The sequence below is a fragment of the Sturnus vulgaris genome, chromosome 2 (assembly GCF_052056855.1).
Source record: "Sturnus vulgaris isolate bStuVul1 chromosome 2, bStuVul1.hap1, whole genome shotgun sequence".
Taxonomy (NCBI): Eukaryota; Metazoa; Chordata; class Aves; order Passeriformes; family Sturnidae; genus Sturnus; species Sturnus vulgaris.
The window spans coordinates 105,931,201-105,954,875 of record NC_142244.1 but is presented as its reverse complement, the minus strand read 5'-3'; the positions used below and the strand labels follow the sequence as shown (position 1 = coordinate 105,954,875).

The 23,675-nt window shown below is 39.8% G+C and overlaps 1 protein-coding gene across 4 annotated transcripts; it reads left to right on the top strand.

Moving 5' to 3' along the window:
• The first annotated feature begins 235 nt into the window (after positions 1 to 235).
• ACOT9 (acyl-CoA thioesterase 9) lies at positions 236 to 23,446 on the top strand. 4 transcript variants are annotated; one of them, XM_014879722.2, is made up of 16 exons: positions 347 to 551; positions 1,894 to 1,985; positions 3,530 to 3,556; positions 6,504 to 6,549; positions 10,159 to 10,329; positions 10,422 to 10,459; positions 12,457 to 12,540; positions 13,115 to 13,218; positions 14,008 to 14,081; positions 16,139 to 16,206; positions 17,154 to 17,265; positions 18,320 to 18,410; positions 19,186 to 19,271; positions 20,051 to 20,138; positions 20,325 to 20,475; positions 20,727 to 23,446. In XM_014879722.2, the coding sequence occupies exons 1-16, from the start codon at positions 538 to 540 to the stop codon at positions 20,783 to 20,785; spliced, it is 1,305 nt and encodes a 434-aa protein (XP_014735208.1). In that variant the 5' UTR covers positions 347 to 537; the 3' UTR covers positions 20,786 to 23,446. The 4 variants fall into 4 exon arrangements, with proteins under 4 accessions (XP_088016450.1, XP_014735208.1, XP_088016452.1 ...); XM_088160324.1 differs by lacking the exon at positions 3,530 to 3,556 and having other exon boundaries at positions 236 to 551; XM_088160326.1 differs by lacking the exons at positions 3,530 to 3,556; positions 6,504 to 6,549 and having other exon boundaries at positions 353 to 551.
• Positions 23,447 to 23,675: the final 229 nt, after the last annotated feature.

Here is a 23,675-nt window from a genome sequence, read left to right as displayed (position 1 = left end):
AACGTCACTCTTCAAGATCTGAAACCTCTTTTTCTTACAAAATTCCGAGGCTCTCAGTTACCTTCCCTAGCAGTGCCCCCAAGTGACGGGCCGGAGCAGGAGGCCGTGTTCCCCATAAGCCGTGTGACGGCTCGGGGCGCGCCTCAGGCTCCTGGCACAGCGCCCAGCTGAGTGCCGCCAGCCCGCCTTCCTCACGGCACATTGAAAAAACGGAGCATTAACAAGAAAAAAATCACGATGTTTATTAAAAGCAAGTCCCGGCAGGGCCCGCCCGCTCTGCCGGGCCCGCCCGACGACTAACGGTGTCCTGCCCCAACCTCCGCCCCGGGGAGCGGCCGCGCTGCGCGCCCACGGTGACACGGGGAAGGCCAAGGCCGGGCGGTGCCGCCTGGGGATTCCGGGCTGGGCAGAGCGAGGGCTCCCAGCTGCTGGCGTTCCGGAGCCAGCTGTGTGCGCGGCGAGCCGCGAGTCGCTGGTGCGGGAGGACCGTGTGGCCAGGGCAGGCGCGGCCCCGCGGTGACAGCCCCGGCGAGCACCATGCTGCCCACCCGGTAAGGCGGCTCCCGCGTCCTCCGGCCCGGGAGGGAAGACGGTGACCCCGGCGGGCCCGGGGCTGGGCCTGGGCAGGAGAGGCCGTGTCCCGACCCTAGCCCCGCGGCTTCGCCGCGCTCCGCCGTGGGGGGCTCGGGGCGCGGCCAGGGCGGGGCACCTCGAAACTTGAGCGGCGCCCCGGGCAGCTCGGCCTCGGGCGGGGCGCCTGGTCCGGGCACCGGGCGTGACGGGCCCGGGGCGTGCGGCTGCCGCGGGAAGGCGTTTGCGGGCCTGGCCGTGACACACCGAGCCCAGAGGCTGCAGCAGTCACGGAGGCGTTTCACCATCGCCATTCACGTCGTTCCTGGTGCATATGGGATTCCGCTGCCCCTGAGTTTTATTTATTTTTTTTTCCCATGTGTGTTTATGTTCCCTTTTACTCTCTTAAGGCCTCTCTGTGTATCTGCAGACAGTGAAAGCTTGTGTGTACATAATATATATATATGTAGATATATATAAAGGGGAGAGAGATGTGTAAATGGCATTGCTTTCCTGTTGGTGCCTGAGGACCTGCAATCTTTCCTTTTTTGAGGTGGAACCCCAGTCCCAAAGGAAGAAAATTAAGCGACCAGCAATCCATATTCCTTGTCAGGATGATGCCATGAACTATCACAAGGGGTTTTACAGAGTTTTTAAAACTCTGTGTGTTTTTGTGCTACCATGGTTATGCTTGCCTAGAAGAGTAGTGCTGGCTGGTACCTTGTAGAACACTTAGTGAATTGTGGGTGGATTACATTCTCTGAAGGGTTTCATGGTTGTCCCTTCTTGCTTAATGGCTAAGAGGATTATATCCTGCACTTTAGGCTTGAGTTGCTGCAGTACTAAGCCATGGAGGAGAAAACCTGGCTTAGCTGAATGGGACTGCTTATGAGACCTTGTGAAATCCTTTGTGGGATATTCCTCTTTCCACTGCTATGCACACCAGCCAAGTGCAGGAGAAGTGTATGTTTAGGGTCGTGGATGATTTCCTAGAGGCACATAGACCCCATCTGTGGTAAGATGCTATAGAGGAGAAGCTGGTGTTGAGTCTAAGTTGGTTGTCTCAGGATATCTGAATAGTCAGTGAAGATTACAATTACTGCCAGTGAAACATTCTTCTTTTTTGATTTCGGATAAGGAAAGGGGTCAGTTGGAATTTCAACTGTCTTGGAACCGTTGTGCTGATAGTATCTAGTTCTAAAAATCAAGCTGAAAATAAGGACTGATGTTTCTGAAGTCACCAGCATAATTCCAAAATTAAATCCTAAATTATTTTCATAGGATTATTTTTAATGACACTAAATTCTTCTGCTCTACCTATAGGTTGTGCATCATGAGGAAGCTTCCTTCTGTTCTGGCTAGGACACTCACTTCTGGGACCAGTGCCTCCCCGGGGTTTCCTGACATGTCTAAAGGTAGAGTAAATAGCTATGCTCCAGAAGATTTAATGATGTTAAGGAATTTATTTTTTCAGATGGTGTCCCTTCATGCATTAATATGGTTTGGATAATGAATGGGCGCTTGTCTGTTAGCTCATGGTACAAGTGTTTAGGAAGCAGCAGAAAATCACTGTGTGTTTGGAGGTGAATGACACAAATATGCAGAATCATTGAAACTCCAGATTTAGAGGCTCCTGTGGTTCTTCAGCCTTTGCCGACCTTGGTTCTTTTCTGACAGGATAACTGCTGCTCAGCTTGGGTCTTGATAGAAAGTCAGTGTAGTGCAGATAGGTACAATGAGACTGGAGAGGATGGCCAAGAAACGGGGAATTGAGTGGAAATAATGCCGTACAGAACTTTTAATCTGTCAATCCTGTTAATTTCGGGAATTTGTAGAAATCTTTTAATCAGATAGCAGCATTGCCTCGTGAAACTGCTCTTGTCAATAGAGCTTTGTGTTGAAAGCTTGTTTCAGTGTTCTAATTACAAACCGTAATGCTCCTGTTTCAGAAGCTTTTAAAAAGGTTTTCTTGCTTTCTAATCCCTTGTACTGAGAAAAGGGCAGGCGGAAAAGGCTGGATCCAGGTACAAATAATTCCTTCAGGGTGCTCTGCTTATTTCTGAGATATTATTTTTTTCTTTGTTTTCTAAACAGAAGTCACCAATAGTTACTGGTTATCCAGTAAAAGAGAAAATGAGGGTTATTTCTTGTTAGAGAACTTATTTTTGTTGTTGTTAATAAATGGCAATTCAGGAAATAAGGTGAGAATCAAGGATAGAGAATGTTGCATACTTGCAACTTGCCTTGATTCTTTATTTAAATATTTGAAAATGATGCCATATAGGCCAGTAAAAATAGTGAAACTGTGAGGTCATCTTGGTACTCCAAGGGGTACTAATATTTTATGGACTACAATAACTGTAAACATTTGAGATTCTGTTTCAGAATTATTCAAAATTTTGCTGATACGTAAACTATTTCACTGTTATGTAAACGATACCTTCAATTTGGTATCCATGGTTTCACAGAACACCAAATACTTTCCCTTACTAGTTTTTCACATGCTTCCTTTTCACAATTTTGGGTTCCTGTTGTGATTACCCTGACTTCTTCCATGGCTCTTCCAAAGGCTACACAAAATAGGACTTTTCCTCTGAAAAAACTTTAATCCCACTTCCTGAAAAATTCAGCAGATACTCTTTCCAAAGTTAACAGTTCTTGTCAACAGTACGTGGCAGCTCCAAGTTTGAGGAACTGTTTGGGGTTACACTGCAAGCAGATACCACACGGAGTCAGTGGTCAGGGAATTGGAAAGCTGGCCTGAAGGGGAAGGACGAACTGAGTTGAAAACAAAAAGACTCTAAATCAGGCAAGGATAGATTGCCTGCAGTTACTAAAATTAAGGAACATGTGTCTAAATGGAACTGAAGCAGGTAGAATAATCAAGTATCTCCTTATTAGATGTAAATTGCATTGTTTATTTTCATTGTTAATCTAACCTGTGTTTTGTACTCCACAGGACAGTCACCCATTCATGTGAATAATGGTGTGTTGTGGTAATTTGTACATATTAAAATATTTGCTATAACACTAAACTTATTCAGCTACTGTTTCTCCTTACTTTAGCACTCATGAAAAATGAAGTGCCATAATTCTTCTCTGTTGCCTTGCTTAAAGCCCCTTTGCCTTTGGTGAATGGCCCTGGTCTTAATTGTGTCAATGTTGTTGCACTAAATCTCTGTCAGCACACTCTGTCTGTAGTGCTGGGTAAAACGTTTTTAAGAGGCTTGTGGGATACAAAATCTCTCAGGGCAGCAGCTCCTGCAGTACTTGGCTTCATTTTAGACATTTGAGTCTGTCCTTCACCTAAGTCCAGACCAAGCTCCGTAGCAAAGCTGATGGTCTGTCTGAACCTGGATGCAGCTGGGGAGGCACCAGCACGACGGACATGGATCTCACTGGTGGAGATGAATGCAGGGATCTTGTCTAAGTGCCCTCCTCATGTCCTTTTCCACAGTGCAGTGCTGATAAACTCAGACCCTGCTGCTCTGGCATTGATGGCCCACTGATCACGATTTAGGAGATACAGTGAAATATGCTACGTGAGCATGATGGAGGAGTCCCATTTGCTGTAACTGTTTTGCACACTTAAGACATTTGCCAGATAAGAAAAGAAATACCTTGTAGATTTTTGTACTGAATTTTCTTATTTAAGTTTCTGTTGTTCCTTACTTAAATTTCTAATATCTAGAAGAGCAAGATAGTCTTCCCAGGAGGAAAAAAAGGAAAAAGTTAAAAACTATGTATTTACGAGCCATAACATGGACTAGATTTGGCTTGACAACATTTAGAAACACTTTACACTTTGTCGCTTTTATTGTTAAGATAAAAGTTTCAATGTGTTCTCTGCCTGGAAAATATATTTTTTTTATACCTAAAAGTGAAATCAGATTTAAATGAGTGAAATCAGTATTAAATGAGACTAACAGCTTATATATATAAATGTATATATTTTTGCAGGTTTGGACCCGAGATTTTTTTTTCAAACTTTTAACCTCTTTAGAATTGAAAAGGAAGAGGAATTTGGTTTAAACAAAGAGAAAGCACTGTTTATTCCCTGTCCATCCCCGCACGGTCTGCACACTGTTGAAAAATTGAGGTTTTGTGTTCTGGAAGCTGTAACAGTGTTTTTGCTAACACTGTATTGATCAAATGCATGCTATGGCAGATTCACAGGTGGAGTATGAGTAACAAGAAAGTAATACCTATCCTGTAAGCAAGCCTGCTGCTGCTTAAGGAAAAAGAAATCAGATCTTCCCTGTTTCCGAAAGAAATCAACTCTCAAGATTTTCAGTCAGGTTCTTTCCTTGAAATTTTTTTTTGTTCTTAGAATTAGTAGTAGAAGTCTTCTAATTTCAAAACATGTCTTAGCCTAATTTTGTAAAGAAATAAGGCCTAAGCAATTTATTTTGTCTTTGTCTGCCTATCTTCTTGTCCTTCCTCTTCTTCCTCCTCTTCTTCTGACATGTTGTTCATGTCAGCCAAAACAGATGAGCCACCAGTCTCAAAGAGAAACATATTTCCACAAATTTTGTGAACATTTGCTTTCAAATCAGAGGTTTGTTAGGGTGCCAGAGCCGGTGCTGGGGTCAGCCGTGGACCCTAGTGTTTGCTGGCTGTTGGTGAGTCACTGGATCCACGTGCTGGCTGGCAGTCATTCCCTTGCCTGCCTCTGGCTCAGGCTGATGATTCTCTAGGAGGCGTGCAGAGCAGAAACGGGCTGGGAGTGTAGGGACAAGGGCTGAGGGTGCTGCAGGGGAAGGAATGGGGAAGGAGAGGTTTGGGATATAGCAGTAGTGGTGATGTGGGGGGACTTGGGCAGAAGCTGAAGTGACTGAGGAGGAGGGGGGCAGAGCTGAGCTGACTGAGAGAGTGGAATGTGATTTAAATCCTAGGAATTCAGCTAGGCTTGCTCCATGTTTTATAGGACAGCTTGCTGATCTCTGTGAATACTCTGACCATTTAGTCATTTAGTTTGAAAAATGCAAGCCTGATAAAGGATTAGCTTGTGACTCACCAGCAGCCTCTTTCAATTTCACCATGAAATTCTGAATATTTTTTGTTTGCTCTTCCTTGATGTGTCCCTAACATTTGAACCTCCTAGTATAAAAAATCTTTGTGAATAGACAAGGATTCCCTTCTGTACAATTCTCAACTTCTATTCTGAGCTTGGGAATTGTTGCTGCTTGTTTTCAGATACTTCCAAATAGCCAATATTCACCAGCCATGGAGTAGTTTGGCAAATTTGATGGGACCTTAGCACACATAATTTCATCTGAGAAAGAGCAGAAAAGATGCTTAGGAAGATTATTCTTGAAATTTTGGAAAAACTTGTGCAGAACTACTATTAACTCTGAGAGTGCAAACAGGACCAGAATAAATTGTATAGGCCTGGCTTCAATGTCTTAACACTGTGTTCTTTCAGACTGCTAAAAATTTGGGCGATGGAACGCTGCTGGCAAGAACCAGTCTGCTGAAACTGCCTGCCTTCGTGGGTGGGATAATTTAATTGGTGTTCTCCTCATTCCCTGTTTCCCAGCTGCACTGTTCCCTTTCAAGTTCTCTTACGACTTTCTGATTTGTGTTATCTCCATAGTTTGTGTTTAGGCTGTAATATTTTCATATCGAAATTCCCCAGTCTAATCTTGATCCATGCTGTCTTTCAGCTATTAATTAGCACTGGAGGTAACTGATTGCACTAACAAACACTACATGCAACAGGCTATGGCATCATGTTACTCAACCCATTACTGTGATATGCCTACTAACAGCAGCAGTGAATTTGGCCAACCTTTTGTTTCTGGGCTGCTATTTGCATGAATTTGCTTAATTTTCCTGTTCTGGGTTGAGGATTGTGCCTTTAATACCAGGCAACCTCATGTTTATCACTTGCAGAGCTAAGCTTGATTTGCTTTGATTTTTTTTTCTTCCAGTGCGGAGCAAATTGAGGGATATAGTGGGAGCATCTACCAACTGGAGGTACAGTGTGCATTTACATGTATTTTACTTGATTTGTGAAACCAAGGTGGAGCTCAGGGCTGTGGTAGTGGAAGTTGCCAAAAGTTAGCTTGCTGTCAGAAGAAGAAAAAGATCCCACTAAAAGGTAATTGAAACAAAGCTTCTGATTTGGTACTTTGTGGATCACAAAGATTTCTCTGGCAGAAACAAAATACCTGATCTAGATGCTTACAAGATTGTCCCACTAGCTTTAAATCCAGTGGGAGTTATGAGCTGTAGAGTCTGGCTGTCAATGCTGTGTTGCTGTTACCTCTTGGGTTATCTCTAGGTGGGTTGCCAGCATGGTGGATTTATCCTGCACTGGATGCAGAACCAGCTGAGCTTGTTCACTGTGTAGCTGGCTGTGTTCTGAATGGCACTCCTGTCTCCTTGGAAAATTGTCAGTTTTGGGATTAGGGTCTCCTTAATCAGGAACATTTTGAGCATTTTCTTTGTCTGCTCTAACTTCATTTTTTATTAATTTACATATGCTTTAAATAATTGCTGGTTTGATTTTATTCAAATTACTTTCCTCCCCCTTCATTACATTGAATAAGCCAGAGTTGACTGTAACCCTCTGCTGTTACAGTCTGGAAAAGTAAATGTAGCAAGCAGTCTGGAGGAATACACATTGCAGTTTGGTTGGTCCCATGTTTTTTGTTAATTTTGGCTGTGTTTGCTGAGCTCTTTTCTCCCATTTTATGCAGTGATAGGGAAATGAAGAGAGACTTGCCTGGGTGAAGTGTCTGATGTGTCCAGGCCTTCTGACTCAGTTTATCTAAACACAACTTTAGGCATTCTAACAAAAATGCCTGAGTCTGGGAAGCTGATTTTTGCCTAGTTAAGAGTAGTATCTCAGTATCAGGGAGCCTGAACTTTTCATCAAGTCAGCTAGAAAGGGCTCTAGAAATTGTTTATGAAAAAGCCTTTCCCCATTCCAGAATGGCTGAGTAGGAACGATGCCATATGGAAATACCATTCAAAATTTGAGATTTTAGAGGGGGCTCTGGTCAGATCTGATCTTCCATCTATTTTTTTCCCTCCATTGCTCCCATCCTGGAGGGAAGGCAGACTGAGGCCAGGATCACCACAGCAGTGTTTTTCTTGGGCAGGTACTTCTATCGTGCTGTACAAAATACAGCAGAAATGGTTTGCAGAGTAATGAATCCTTTAGCTTCCATGAAAAAGTAAAGCCAGGGAGACTACAGATGGCAGTGCTTGAGAGTGACATGTTTAATGTAAGGAGGTTTAGTGGACATGGATTGTGTAGCCTTTGAGGGCCCACTTTAAAAATAGAGTGACAAAGAGTTGATACATGTGGAGACTGAACAGTTGATACATGTGGGATTTAACTGAGTTAGGCCACAGAATAACTAAAGAGGACAAATCTGAGGAACAGCTTGATAGGGGTCCTGAAAAGGGAGCTAGGGAAGGACTGATGTACACATCTGAAATGCTGGGAGAGAGGAGGCATGCATGTTGGAGGAACATCTTTAACCATTGATTTAGCTAAAAGGAGACTTTGGTTTGTGATTTCTCTTGTAAAGGCCAGTGGCATTTTGTATTCGTTACTAAAAAGAAATATCTTGTGTATGTGTTTATTCTGGTTTTATACTTAAATTGTAGTTAAAACTATTGATCTGTTCAGATATAGTCTAGATGGAGTTGTGACCATTTCAGAAATATATAAATATTCCTCAGAATGTTTAGGGCAGATGATAGTTAATATTTAGATGAATTGTTGTTACTGTAGGACTAGTGCTGCAGTGTGTAAGAGTATTTGTCTGTTGAAAAATGTTACTGCATTGAGCCTAATTCTTCTGAATATTGAAGAGCACATTCTGACGTGGAAGTCAAGAAGAATTCTGCTGCTGACCTCAGAGGAGCCAGGATGGAGCTGGTGAAAACAGAATATAGTTACATTTTTATTTTTAGGTTTCTTTATGTTTGTAGACAAATTTCTGATTTAGTTTCTGATTAATTTCTTTTAAGCCTTTCACTGAAAGACCTTGGAAAAAACTTTTTAGAAAGCATGAAGATGCATCATCTTGGACCTTGCATCTTTCTTTAGTTATCCAGTAATATTCCATTGCTATGCAGTGGCATAACTTTAAACATTAACCCTCTGCAGGAGGTTGTTATCTTTCTGTTTCCTCTGAACTCCATGGTAATCATGTTGCCCAGATGAGGTAAACCACATCTCATGTTTAAAACAAACAAACAAATGAAACTAACTGAAGTTTTTGGCTTGACTTTCACTCTCTTTGATCATGGATTATTTGTATTTCTCTGGAACTTATTAAACAGAAAAGGGGGAATATAAATATGTTGAAGCTAGACTTTCTAAAATAATACTCAATCCAAATAAGCATTCGTATTAAGTGGGTAATACCCAGATTTCATCCAAAGTCAAAATTTAAGACAAAATTCCTTTTTGGTGAAAAGGCTTTCTGTTGTTGTCTTTATTTCTTTTTTTTTAATTGATTTTGTTAAACACAGTGTCACTGAAATCTCAGCAAGCACAGCAGCAGGCACAACTTGAAGGAATGGCATGCATCCAGAAATATACCATTAAGTTTTGTTGCTTAGTGTTTTATGCATTCTCTTGCTCTATGAAATGGATCTGTATTTTTGGATTCTGTTTTCTTCTTGGCCTTGGCTTTATACCAGAACTGTTGCATGTTTAACCTTAGATTTTTAATAGATGGGTATTGATTCTAGGGAAGTTATGAAACACTTGCTTTATTCAGTCAGGTTGCACTTATAAGGGGAGGGAACTTTGGAACAGGTAAGAGTGTGTTGGGCAAGATTGTTACATCTTGTAGATACCTGTGCAAAGAATCAACTTGGTAGATTGGGAAGAAGTGACAGTAAGTTGCGTCCTTCTCCATTGTGAGAGTTGCAGCCCCTCTGACTTGGTGGTGCTGGAAAAGCAACTCTGAAGGAATTTTTCTCCCTTTTCTGTGTTGTTTCTTTCTGTAACTTTCCTGTATAATTTTAAGATGTCTGGGTAGGAAGAGAGAAAGAGAAGTAGGTTAGTTTTATTTGTCTTTTAGCTTGCTATTAGAACTGATGCTGCAAAGGGGGAACTCACCTATGCATGATGGCAAGTCTTAGCAGATTAGTTCTCTTGTCGTTAGTGCTAGCCAACACGTACATCTACTTCACTTCTTGGGAGAGATTGTAAATTGATGGTCAGTCCTTTAAAATTGGCGGTGTGGGAAGATCTGTGGTCCTGTAGCTCTGAAAGACATGAATATGCACAAAACCTCATAAATTAAATTATGTGTGATTCGTTCTTTTTGAGGGGAATGATTTTGGTAGCATTCAGAATTAGATGCATTTTGTTCATCTCACTAGTGTGAAGTATGTGCTTGCCACTTGTACACAAACTATTTCAAAGATTTCATCAGTAGTCTTGCTTAGCATCTCTCATTTTGTGCATTTCAATTTCATTTCAAGGCACGTTCACTGTGTCTTGCTATTTCTACTTCTTTTTGGTTTTAACTTTGATAATCGTTGATGTGACATGTTTTACTTAGGGTTTCAGTTCTCTTGTACTTCAGAACTAAGTTTTTTTTTTCTTACCAGGGATCATGTGCAAGCAATGCAAGAAAGAAAAGCTCTTCATACTTTACTGGCAAAACGACAGGAAGATCTCCCTCCTAGGAGAATGAAGGATAGCTACTTGGAAGTTATTCTACCTCTAGGAAGTCAGCCTGAAATAAGAGAAAAGTACCTGAATGTACACAACAGTGTGAGGTAACAAAGCAACCATGTTACACCTACAGGAAACTCTTAACTTCTTTTTGCCACTTATGTAAGTATTTAATTGTCAAACCCCTATATTGCAGGTTTGGAAGGATACTTGAAGATCTTGACAGTTTAGGAGGTATGTACCTGTGCCCTTGTAAAGACTGCACAAAGTGAGTTAGATTACTTCTGAGCTTTGGGTAGTGTGACACAGTATGGTCTTGGAGGGAAAACCCATAATTCTGCCACCTCAGAAGGGAAGGAAAACAAGAAGACACTGGTACTGGAAGAGAAGGACAGATGATAAAGAACAGATGGAAGCAAAACTGTTTGGCTTCCTGCCTGTCAGATTTTTAAAGGACCAGCTACAAAAATAATTTACTGAAAAGTGATCCTAGATTATGAATTTGCATTGGGTGTGAACTCAGAGAAAATTTGCGGAGTGCATATTGAAAATGAAAACTTATGATTTTTTTTAATCTTAAAAAAAAGCCTCAACAAAAACTGCCACAAACATCAACAGTTAATGAGATGCAATTATTTTAATCTTCCCTTTGGGGAGAAGAGAGCGTTGTATGGAAAGAATGTAATGTATCCATTGAGAACAAATTTTAAAAAATAGGTTTTGGATTCTGCAAATTGTTGTTAAGGGTAAAACCAACTCAAATGTTTCATGGGTTATCTTTCTTAATTTTTTCTCCTTTTTATTAATTTATGGTCTTGAAAAGTTCACAATCTTTTCCTTTTGTAAGTGTAAGGTTGTTAATAAAACTGAGAAATACTTTTTTTAAAACATCACTAGGTGACTTCCTCCTTCATCCGTGTTCCGTAGCTGGTTGGGAGCTTTTTGAGAGAGGTTTTTGACAAAGAATTAATTAAAGGAAATTTGTGAATAGAACATCTTTTTTTCTGTTCCTTCTGAGAGTCCAGATGTACAAAATTGAGGAAGGCAGAGAAAGAAATGAATGCATGTCTGTTGAGGATAGATGAAATAGCTGCATGACTGATAGTTCTTCCTGGGAGGTAGAAGATACTCGTTTCAATGTCTGTCCTGAATTAAGAAAGGAGACTTCAAACTCTTGGCTACCCTGCATTGTTAGATGAGATGAGCCTGTTTTTAATTCTGTGCCTTGTTTAATTTCCCCAGAAATCTGTGAAGATCTAATTTTTTTCCTGTCACAGCACAGAATGTCTTTGCCTTGTCTGCAGTCATACTGGGCTCCAATCAGTTCCACTGGCGATGAATTGTTTTGGGTTAATCAAGATTCTGTCCCAATTAAACAACACTCAGGGTGATCATATTGATATACTAAGTTGATAGGCTTAAGAGGTTTTAGAATTGTAACTCCAGTAAACATAGGGAAAAAACATCTTAGATTACTTGGAAGGATAGAGATCCTCCATATCACAAATCACAGCCCCTTTGGAAGGGCCCCACAAGGATCATCAAATCCAGCTCTGAAGTGAATGGTCCATGTGGGGATTCCTTCTCTCTTATTAAGTACAAGACAGATATTTTTGATAATAGAGATCTGTGTTGAATGAAAATTACATGAACACTAGAAAAAACCATATCTTTGCAGCCTTGAATTACTCTAAGGAGTCTGTTTACTTGGGTGTGCTCTTATGAACAAAGCTAATTAGTTTAAATAGTGGTTTGGCTAGTAGTAATTGCAGTGTGATAAATACCTCTGACTATGGTTTCGTGCCTGTAAGGCACAGTTTATTTAATCTCCACCTCTTTAAAGGAATCAGTATTTAAAAAGTCCTCAGATAGCATGTATCCTTGGACAGCCTTCATGAAATCAAAATAAAAGATAGGAAAAGTCTGAGACAGGAAGCTGCAGAGGTAGAGCGAAGAGACTGTGGGATTGGAAGTCAAGTGATGAGCTGGTTTAAAATGCTTAGTTAAATTTATCTTTGTAGTAAGTAAATACCCATAAAACTGAGACAGCTGCTGTTTCTTTGTAGCAGTCCCATGTGTTACATACATAAAGATGTGGAAGCTGTGCTCTCCTATAGTAGGGTACTTTAGTTTGTGTTTTCCAGGTACCTGTTACACCTTGAAAGACGACTTTGATCAGCTCCACTTATGTTTTTGTTAAAGAGCTGGCTCCATTTTTGATCTCTTCACAGTTCTTATTTGCTACACTCACACCAAGCAGGAAATGCAGCAAAGGTCTCCTTTATCCATAGTTACAGCTCTGGTGGATAAAATCAGTAAGTGGAAATTTAGTAAATAAAATAATTTCATCTGCTTGTCTTACTCTTTCATCAGCTACTGTCTTCCCATGGTTGTTATTGAGGATACCTTTCTCACTCCTGTTTAGTTCACTTCATCTTCTTTTAGCTTTGAAGGCTTTTATTGACAAGAGGTGGGAAGAGGGTTTTGTAGATGCTTTTCAGCATTTCATATGTCATTTCCCTTCAAAATGCAACTTCCATGGTTCCCGCACTTTTGTGTTTAGTTTTATTTTGGCATGCAGATTATTAGCTTCTGTATTGAACAGTGTTTTTTCTGGTGGAGTTGGACCTTGCCTGTGTTCCCTGTTCTGCTGAACCCTCCCTTGGGTCTGCTGTTCACCTGTGTGCCTGCTTCCTACTCCTGTTCTGCTTTCAGAAGTTTGCAGAGGCAGAAGCTGCAGATAAGTAGTGTTGTCCCTTGCAACAACTGTCTTTTCTGGGTTGTCTTTGTGTGTGTTGCCACTTTCAGATCACGTAAAGGTCCTAGAGAATCTGGCCTGTCTAGTTGAGAGTGATCTGTCTCCAGTAACCACTAATGTTTGTCTTGTAGATTTGTGCCAGAAGATTATACATCCAGATTGTGACATCAAATTCACAGGCAATGTTTCCTGGGTTGGGAAGACCTCCATGGAAGTGAAGATGCACATGCTGCAGGTTAGTTCCTGTGACTTCTCTCCATCTTATGACAAGCATTAGGTGCTTCAGGGGGAAATTATGCGAGCATATAGTGACAGGACAAGGGGGAATAGCTTCAAACTGACAGAATGGGTTTAGATGAGATAGTGGGAAGAAATTATTTCCTGTGAGGATAGTGAGGTACTGGAACACGTTGCCCAGAGAAACAGAGATGCCCCATCCCTCTAAGTGTTCAAGGCTGGGTTGGATGGGGCTTTGAGCCACCTGATCATGGACGGGTGATTGGAACTGGATGTCTTTAATGTTCGTTCTAACCCAGATCATTCTGTGATTCTATGATTCTGTGATAATTCAGGTAAACAGGAATTTTTTTAAATTCAATTGTTCTCCTTAAATAAAGTCTCTGATGTAGAAGAGAATGCTATATCTTCTTGTTCTGAACTCCTCACAGTGCTGGTATTAGTGGCAATTTAGTATGTATATATTTAGATAGATAGAAAAAAAAAAGCTATGGCATATATTAGAGTAAAGGTTAAGTGGGTCTTTTTACAATGACTGTGTTGATTTCCTCCCCTCCCAGCTCAAAGTTTTATTTCCTGGTAAATATTTACATTGCAGAATTCCTGAAATTAAAGTTTTAATTATTTCCTTATCTTTGACCTAATGTGAGAGGTTGGAAGGAATGACAGAATGTGAAATTAAGCAGAAGTAACAGTATGATTGAATAATTTATGCCAACTAAATAGCTTGCTAAGCACATTTCCAATTTTGGAGTTCAGTAATGTATTTCTTTCCTGTCACTTTTAGCTACATGATGGTGATTACAGCCCTGTGTTAGATGCAACCTTTGTCATGGTGGCCCGGGACCCAGAGAATAAACGGTAATTTGTAGGACAGGAAAAGTTTCCTGACTTCTGCTGTGCTGAAAATGGCAAACATGGCAGCTTGCTCTGTATAGGTAGAAGCCATATAATGTAGCATCAGCTAGGTGGTAACTAAACCACATGGTTGGTGCTTTCTGCTGGCAAGTGTTAACTTTCCTGTGATAAACTTCATGATACTAGAAATTTCTGGTAGTCTTGGGATCTGACTCTTCTTTAAAAATATATATTTCTCTGTGTGTGAGTGACTGGTCTGAATGAACACAGAAGTGAATGAGTCTGCCAAAAACCCACCTGCATTGTGCTAGTTGTTTGAATTAATGATTGAGTTTCAGTGGTTAAATAATGTTTGCGTGAATAATACCATTGATTCCCTAACAGACACTTAATAGGTATCATCAGAATAATTCATGTTAGAACTTGCTTGTGTAACTAAGATGGAACTGATAAGTATTCCCATAGAACTTAAAAACCTCCCAGACACTTACTTGGTTATTTTTCTGGTTTTACTTTCTCTATAATTCTTTAGTTATTAGAATAAAAGGCTGCTCAGTTGCCATTTAGATTTATGACTCCAGCATCAGAAAAATTGGCTGTAATTCTTGCCTCTTTCTTATATAGCCTGTACAAGTAATCAACATTTCTGTGTTTCTAATTAGTTTAAATAATTGCTGGTATTTGACAAAGATGGATTTAATGAAGGGGTTTTACTTGATATAATTATGTGGTCCTGATAACATTAGAAGTAGTTTCTAGATTTTTTTTCTTCAGATTTTTTCTAGAACCAGTGAATATACTATACATTAAGAAAACAAATTATATTATGGTTCCCATTTAAAAGACTAATTTTTCAAAACAATGACATCAAATCTTATGTAATTTTACAGTAGCAGATTGACTGAGGACAAGCCTACATGGACTTGTGCAGATAGATGCAAACTTCCGTGGCTCTTGTACAAGCTAGCTGGCCACAGGCCAACCGTGTTTTGGAAGTATTCTGTCCATATAAGGAGGGTATTTATGTGAGGCCAAAACCATTCAGAGAGATACAGGATATGTTAGGGTGGCTGTAGCACCACAGGAACAGGGTTGTGTGGCTTTGGGACCATAGCAAACTTGCATCTCAGCACCTTAGGGCTTGGCCAGGAGAGCTGATGTAGATGTGTGCTGAGCTGAGAGGAAATGAGCTCTGTGATGGAGAAGAAGCTGGTGGATTTCCAAAATCCAGAGGTTTAGCAAACCAGGAAAGATCAGTTTGTTCTGAGAGAAAAGCTCCTCTCTGCCTCTTGTTGCCAGCCCAAGTAAAGGCTTAGGGTAGAGGTGAATTGTTCAGCAGGTCTGTGTGTGTGTGCATGTATGTATGTATATGTTGTTCTCAGCATTTGTGTAAATGTTGAAAGTTGAAAAATAATAGATAGAAACTATGGGGAAGAGCAAGTCTTGAAAATAAGTGTTTGTCTTTACTTGTGCAAATAATGAAGTAATTAAATGTTATATAATTAGGTTAAAGTAAACTTATTTGTGCAGTAAAATAAACATAGAAATGTTGTGCTCAAGGCAGCTTATCTTTGATAAGTGGTACACATGGTAAACAGTTTTTGGCTGTTGATAAGGCTGTCAAGGGAACATGTAGATTATAAAACCAATTGCTAGCTATGGCACCATGCTTCTTCTGTTCCAGGAGGAATGGTACCAGTCAAGTTTTGGTTTAGGCTGCCCTGTATCATCATGTTTTCACTTGCTGAGTTTCTGAACAGCTTTCTTCTTGAACAATCTTCATTATAATTTGAGTACAATTTTAGCTTCTTAAGAACCATAAATGTGACATTTTCTCGTTCCTGATTGCACTAGGTAGTGGTTGGATCAATTAGATGCCTCTTCAGAGTTAAAGCTGATGTGATATTCTGTTGGCAGCCATATTTATTTCTATCATATAACCTGAAGTATGTAATTTCATCTTGTACTACGTATGTAAGCAAAAGTGGAAGACTGTTATAATGTATTTACTGGACAAATTCTTGTAAAGTTTGTAACTTAAAAAAACTTCCTGTCCATAGGCCAGCATTTGTTAATCCACTCATTCCTGAGAGCCCTGAGGAGGAAGAAATCTTCAAGCAAGGGGAATGTATGTCATATTTCCTGGTAGTATGCACATCTGCCTCAGTTTCAACTTAATAGCTGGGAGGAAGCAAAGTTCAGGAGTGCTGCTACTTAGAAATGCTCCTAATTTGTGTAAAATCAGATTTTTGTTCTGTCTCATTTATGTCAATAGAGTAAGAGGATTTAAAAGCCTGCTACCACAGGCTTGGAAACTCTGGCTAAACTGACAGACACTCCTGATGTCTGCACACCTTCTGGACTTCTCCCTTGTCAGGATGCTCCCTCTGCTTTGGATCTGAGCGCAGCACAGGGGCTCCTAAATATTCTGGCCAATTGATTATCCCATGGTGGGCCTGCAGGACACCTCAGCTCCTCATCTGCCTGTGTGCCCATGTTCCTTTTGGAAAGAAACTCAGGAAAAGGAAAGGAGGAAAGCAGGGGAGAGCATGTAGCTCCATCCTCATTTATTTCAAGCTGGAGTTTTAAAGTGAAGAATTAGAAAAACACTGAAGACTGAATAAACTGGACAGAAGATTTTTTAAGCTATAATTTCAGTCACTGCAGCCTATGGTAATGAGTTCTGTCATAAACTTCCATTCTTGTACTATTGGCAAACCTGGAGCTGACTGCTCTGTAGGGTTTCCTGTTAGATATGTTCTGTACTTTGAGGGCAGTACTCAAGTTTTCTGTAGGAACAGCATGTGGGCGTCATAAAATATGTGTAGAAGTTCTTCATATTGGTGAGCTACTGGTGAACTTCTGCTTTATTTTTATTTCACTGCAGTCAATTAGAAAAGCCAAATTTCTCTTTGGATCTGTAGGACCATGAAGTTACAGCTTTTAACTTATGAGGGAAAAGAAAAACTGGAAAGACAGTTGATTTCAGGTTAAAATCTTCAGAGCCATTATTTGATCTTTCTTTGAACTTTAATACTGTGTTTTGTTTTGTTCTGTTTTGTTTTTAATATTCAGTGAACAAGTTGAAGAGGATTGAATTCAGCACTGCTTCCTTACTGAAAATGGCTCCCACTGCAGAAGAAAGAAACATTGTGCATGACATATTCCTTAATACACTGGACACAAGGCAAGAAGGGGAAGGGTGAAGGAGAACTTACGTCTTGTGAAAGAGAAAAGTGCCTTTTGAGTGGCTGCTTGTAACAGGGTAGTCTGGAATAAATGCACATTTAAATTCTGTGGCAGTTTATTTGACATGCAGGTACAAACTTTATTATGACAGCTGCAGCTCTTAGAACAGTCTTCTGTTGTTCTAAACAAGCTGCTTAGGAATAATTTTGAGGAAAAGGGTTAATGATGTTCAACCAGATAAGAGAATGGAATGGTTTTGCAGTCATGACTTGCACAATCAGTTTTCTTTCATGGTATCTAATTAAAAAAACTGTGAGGGCAGGAACTGGCCACCTTTTAACCAAATAACCTTGCAATGTGTTTTAAATACAATACCTGACAACATTATTTGAGGGAGTTGTTAGCATTCTTCTCTTATACTCGAGACTGGTGTGAAGTCATCTGAGGCCAACAGTGATAGAACAAGGTATAATTACATTAGTGCAGTGTTGTATTTATGCTGATTTATAATTTCTTTAATTTATTAGCCTATACAATTGTTACTTTTAAAGCTGTTTACCAAAGGCAGACCTGCTTTCCCTTAAAATTAGCAGTTGTACTTTGTACACATTCTGTCTGGGTTTGAAAACTTGAAAAACTGCATGTTTGATGTTGAATTATTCTATTACCTCACTTTGTGTTTTTATTTCCTATTATGACTTAAAAAACAGGGCAAGGCTGTTCTGACAAAGTGTGCACTTTGTGGTTGTGATTCATCTTCTCTTTCATGTACCTTTCTCAAGCCTCTTCATTCACATGAACTTGAACATTAGCAGAAGCTTTTGAAAGATCAGGAGCATAGGTTTATTGCAGTAACAAATCAAAGGACAGTTTTAGATAAGGCTTCAAGGTCAGCTGGAACAGTGTTTAGTGATACCATTTCTCTTTTGGGTTTATTTTGGTGTTCTATGTGGGTTTTTTTAGTATATGTCTGCATTTGCTATTTATGCTTTTTTTGGCTTGCTGAATTCTGCTAATTCTGTGGACTATAAAGTTTATTGTCTTCTCCAAAGGACAGTGAGTTTCCGGAGTCGTAAATTGCCACCCAATTCAGTGTGGATGGAAGATGCAAAGCTAAAAGGCCTGGAGATTTGCCATCCTGAGGTATTTTGAAACATATTCATGAATTACAGAAAGTTACTTAACAAGTGACTTTGAGAGGAAATTTTTACAGGGACACATAGTGACAGGACAAGGGGTAATGGCTTTAAACTGAAAGAGGAGAGGTTTAGAATAGGTATTAGGAAAAACTATTTTACTGGGATTGTGGTAAGGCTCTGGAACAGATTGCCCAGAAAATTTGTGGATACCCCATCCCTGGAAACCTTCAGAGCCAGATGGCTTGGGGCTCTGAGCAACCTGGTCTAGTGCAAGGTGTCCCTGCTCATGGCAGGGAGGTTGGAACCAGATGTCTTTAAGATCCCTTTTAACCCAAGCCATTCTATGACTATGAATTTTTGTCTAAGATTAGTCAAACCATTATTTTGTTTGGCTTCTGCAGTCCTTTCAATTTAGAGCCTACTTTCTTTTGCTAGTTTTTTGTTATTTGTATGGATGACCACTGCAAAATGGATGATTTTTAGTGACCTTGTTTTCTTACCAGACTATTCATTCTGTGTAAAGAAATTCCTTTGCAAAGTGTTTGCAAAAATTTTGGCCTTTGCTTGCTGATACAGTTTTGAGTTATCTTATGCTGTCAAATTAGTCAGATGAGCTCCTATTAAGTAAAATTGCCTTGGGCATTTTGAATTTTACATACATATTTCAGTAGTGCTTTTTATATATTCATATGTTGGGACTTCTGGTAAATACTGTGAACTGAACTGCAGACTTCAATACAAGGCTGTGAAAATAATTTGGTATTTGCTTCTTTGTACAGGAACGGAACATCTTTAATAGGATCTTTGGGGGTTTTCTCATGAGAAAGGCATTTGAACTAGGATGGGCAACTGCTTGCAGCTATGGGTGAGTTGTGGATCTGCAATATTTGTATAATCCAGAGCATTTTTCTGATACACAGAGGTTGGGAACCAAAGCTAACCAACCTAATGACAATCTGAGCTGAAAACACTTAGGGGTCTAGTAGAATCATGCACTGTTAGTGCACAGTGCTGCTTTACTTGGAGCATCAATCATATTTATAAAGAGATTGGCATCTTGCTCCTTGGAGCTTGGGTTTTATCACTTTTCAAGATAGAAAATGCACCCATTTTCTGTTTTGTTTTATCTTACCAAGCTATTGAGATGGACTTTTTAACCATATAGCATATTCATTCTATCAAATAAATATTACATCTTTGCATTTACTACACAAGAGGAATAGGTTCTAAACTTCTCTTAACTGTGTGAGGTTAGGAAGTGTGACTAAAGTCATTACCCAGCAAAGGTCTATGTGTAAGTTTAATGGGATATGCAAAGCCTGATATAAAGTTAAAGCTAAGTGGTTTGTGTCGGTGCTTGAAAAACTGAGGCCTGAGCACTGATGGCCTGAAGATAGTCTAGCAAGTGTAAGTCATAAGATACAATAATGGTGCAATAATGTATTCTTAGAAAGTGTGTACTTCATTGGTGTGAGAGATTTCCTCCAGTGATGACATAATTAATTAATAGTTCCTGTAGCGTCTGTTTAAGGAAGAGATTTATTCTCTAGTAACCCTTCATTAAAATACTGACAAGTGGATATTTTAAATTTCTGCAAACATCCTTTTTATTTTTGAGAAGAAATTTCTCTTTTGCTTCCTTAGGGGTTCCAGACCCTTTATTGTATCTGTTGATGATATCATGTTTCAGAAGCCAGTTGAAGTTGGATCCTTACTACTGCTTTCTGGACAGGTAGGAATTGATTTCCTTTTGAAAAGGAGCAGACCTTGTCTTTGCTGTCCCAGTGTTAGTCACTGATAATTAACAATATGTTATGAGAGTGTGTGACTTTTCTTGTTAAATGGTGTAATTAAATCTGTGACAGATTTCAGAACTGGTGATAAATTACAAGCTCTAACTCTTGTTTTAACTGTGTAGGTCTGTTACACAGAAAAAAACTACATCCAGATTCGAGTACACAGTGAAGTTTACAATGCAAATACCAGGGAGCACCATACTACCAACACTTTCCATTTTACATTTATATCAGAAAATGAGGTCCCACAAGTTGTACCTAAGACATATGGAGGCAAGTATCCCATTAATATGTTGTCATCATAACTCTGTAAAAAAAATTAATTTCTTTTTCTTGGAACACTGGTCATTTTAATAGATGAACTATTGTCATTTAAATAATAACAGGATTTCATGGCAAACCACATAGATTTTATGCTTTGATGACAATGTAGATTACTTCTTACTTTTGCCAGTCTGTTTAGTTGTAGTTGCCCAGTATTGATACTAAGGTACTAATGTGGTTCTCTCTTTTCTCCATTTCAGAGTCCATGTTGTATTTAGATGGAAAGCGACACTTTACTGCAGTCATGAAAGAAATCTGACAGGCACTGGGTGCTGCAGCAGCAATGCAGCAGCATGCTGTCTTGGCAAAAGCTGTCACCAGAGGTGGCTAATGGACAGGTGCTTGTAATACTCAAAGAAAAACCCAACAACTGCCCAAAACCAAACCAGCCAAACCCAAACTCCATACCAAAACCTGCCTTTTCAGTACTCTTCATGTATTTGCATATATTTGGATTTTTTAAATTCTTTACTACTAGAATTTGTTGAAATCTTTTACATGCCAATGCTAGGAAAAGAGACTGAAAATATGCAGTCTTAGGCTTTGGATAGACTGTCTGCTTTGAGAGATCACTTTATAACCTTTTCTGTCCTGTCACCATCTGCTGCCTTTCTCTTAGCAGCTCTCCTTTGTGTTTCCCTGATAAGGGATAGAAGTTCTGTCAGAAAAAGGTGTGCAATAAGTAGATATACACGGGTGAAGCAATTTGACCTACATTCTTGTGTAAATTAGGTTAAGGGTCATAATTCTTTTTTGAACAAGGATGTATGCATCTAAGTAGCAGCAGAGGCTCAGAAGTTACCAGTGTGTGCACAGTGGAAAGCAGGTGTTTCCCATCACTGGGGATTTTACAAGGTTATTGCAGCTTCTTTTTGGATGGTTTCATGTTCCCTTGAGAGGAGACTGATTTTTGCAATGAAGTGAGGTGACTAGATGGTATTTTCTGGCACTCTGTTTCCTTGCCAGCCTCTTCTGATTTTTCGTTTGTTTGTTTTAATATATTAACTGTGAGTTCCTTAGTGAATTATTGCTCATGGCTTGGAGACTAGAGGTCTGATTGGTGAGACTGGGTTGGACTGGGAAATGGTATTGTAGAACAGAACATTTTTGTTTATTAAGGACTGGTAACAAAAAAGGTAAAATGCTGTCCAAATGGTAATGGTGATGTTTGGTGCTGCAGTTAGGAGTCCTGAGAATCTGTGTTGAGCAACTCCCAGGTCAGTTGCTCAATGATGAGAGGATCTTTATCCCACTGAGGGGTGGTACAGCTGTCTCCTCCTCAGCTGGATTATCTGTTCCCTTGGTGGACTGTAGTGCAGTATGAGTATTGTACAGCTCTGAAAGTTGTCAAGTTTACCTGTGAAAGGACAGAGGGAACACCATGGTGATCATGCTATGGCAAATAAATAACAGGAGCAGAGTACTTGATACTGAAGTGCTTCCGATGTAATGGAGAAAGTTTTAATAATCTCCAGTTTTTGGCACATAAAGCTCAATTTCTTGAAATCAGGAAGCTGAGTGGATGGGAGGCATCAACTTTTAGCAATGAGAATGTCACAAGCATGAAAATGGATCTCTGGTTCGTTCACATCAAGATTGATGTCCTAATTGATCAGGACACCCGAAGAGGAATTGGGCTCAGTGGTTAAATATGATGACTTACAATACATAAGAACAGATTCTGGCTTCCCTGTGCGGTTTAAAATCTTTTGAAAAGAGGATGCAGGAAATAGGAATTATGTCAATCAGCACAGATACATGAAGCACGTTGGTAAAATAAAGCAGCATGTTGAGCTTTTATTTCTAAGTAAGAAGGCCTGAAATAGTCACAATTTGGAGCAGTTTCCTTTGGTGCTAGGATGGTATGAAGTTCATGACCCCTAGCAGCTCTTGTGATTGAGCATTGTAATAACCAGCATGTTATACATCAACCTTTCCTTCTTAAGATTCAGCTGCTGTACTGGATGAGTTAGGTGGAGGAGGCACAGCGGTGTGACCTGATCCAGAGCAGATTCATGCATTGTCCTGATGGTAAGCTCTTGGTTCCTTCCATAGGGTTTCTCTCTTCAGCCACACTCCAGTGCTGACTCAGCTCTATGACATTAAAATCTTTTTCTTTAGGCTATGATGCTGTGGAGATAAATCATATTTTCTGGGTTTTTCCTTTTAAAAACTGACTCTAATAGACTGACCACACAAAGAACTGAAATTGTATCTCAATCCCCCTTGTTGCAGGGATCAATCCTTTGTTGCAGGGATCAGTGTAGACTGCTTTTTAACAGTCTACATAGTCCATAAATAGGAAGGCAGGAAATGAACGGACCTTTTTCAGAACTGTGTTTTACTCCTGAGTACCTGCAGGTTTTTATTACTGACCCAGTGATCCTACCCAGATCACTTTTTTATAACACATGTAAGTTAAGGGGATACCAAATTCATCCTCTACTGACTTTTCAGCTGCATTTAAAGATTAATTTATCATAATTCTAAATTCAGCCTTTGGGGAGGGCTTGGAGATGAGAAGAGGTAATAGAATATGGGGGAAGGTGTGACATCAAAACCTGTGGACACAATGAAGAAAATGAATGCTACAAATGAAGATGGGTAGAAGAATTGATGTGTTCTCAAAGTTCGTGATAACTTATCACATACCACAATGACCGTACTTACAGAATGTATGTACAACCGTGCAGAATGTGTGTGTGTATATATACACTTCTGTAAAAGATACCTGCATTTCTGTTTATTGCTATATATATATATGTACTCATGTATTTTTTATTCCAAGATGGTAACTCCAAGCTGTCACCCTCTCTGGTATCTTTGTTCAGGAGTATGCATGTTGCTTTGTGCCTTTATGTGTATGCGAAAAAATATTCTCAGATCTCACATTTAGAATTAAAATATTTCAACATAGTAATTCACGTTGGGTTTATGTTGCAACTTATATCTAGCCTGTCACTGCTATAGGTGACTAACCATTACCACAGAAGCCTAAAGGAATTGCTAGAAAATCTTTTTATTTATAGTAAGCTTATCTATATAATTAATTGACTGTGGATCTGTAGAAGGAAGCAAATGTCTGTGCCCATTGTTTCTTGAAATGCAGTGAGGAGGAGCAGGATTTCCTCCCCTTACCCTCTCACTTA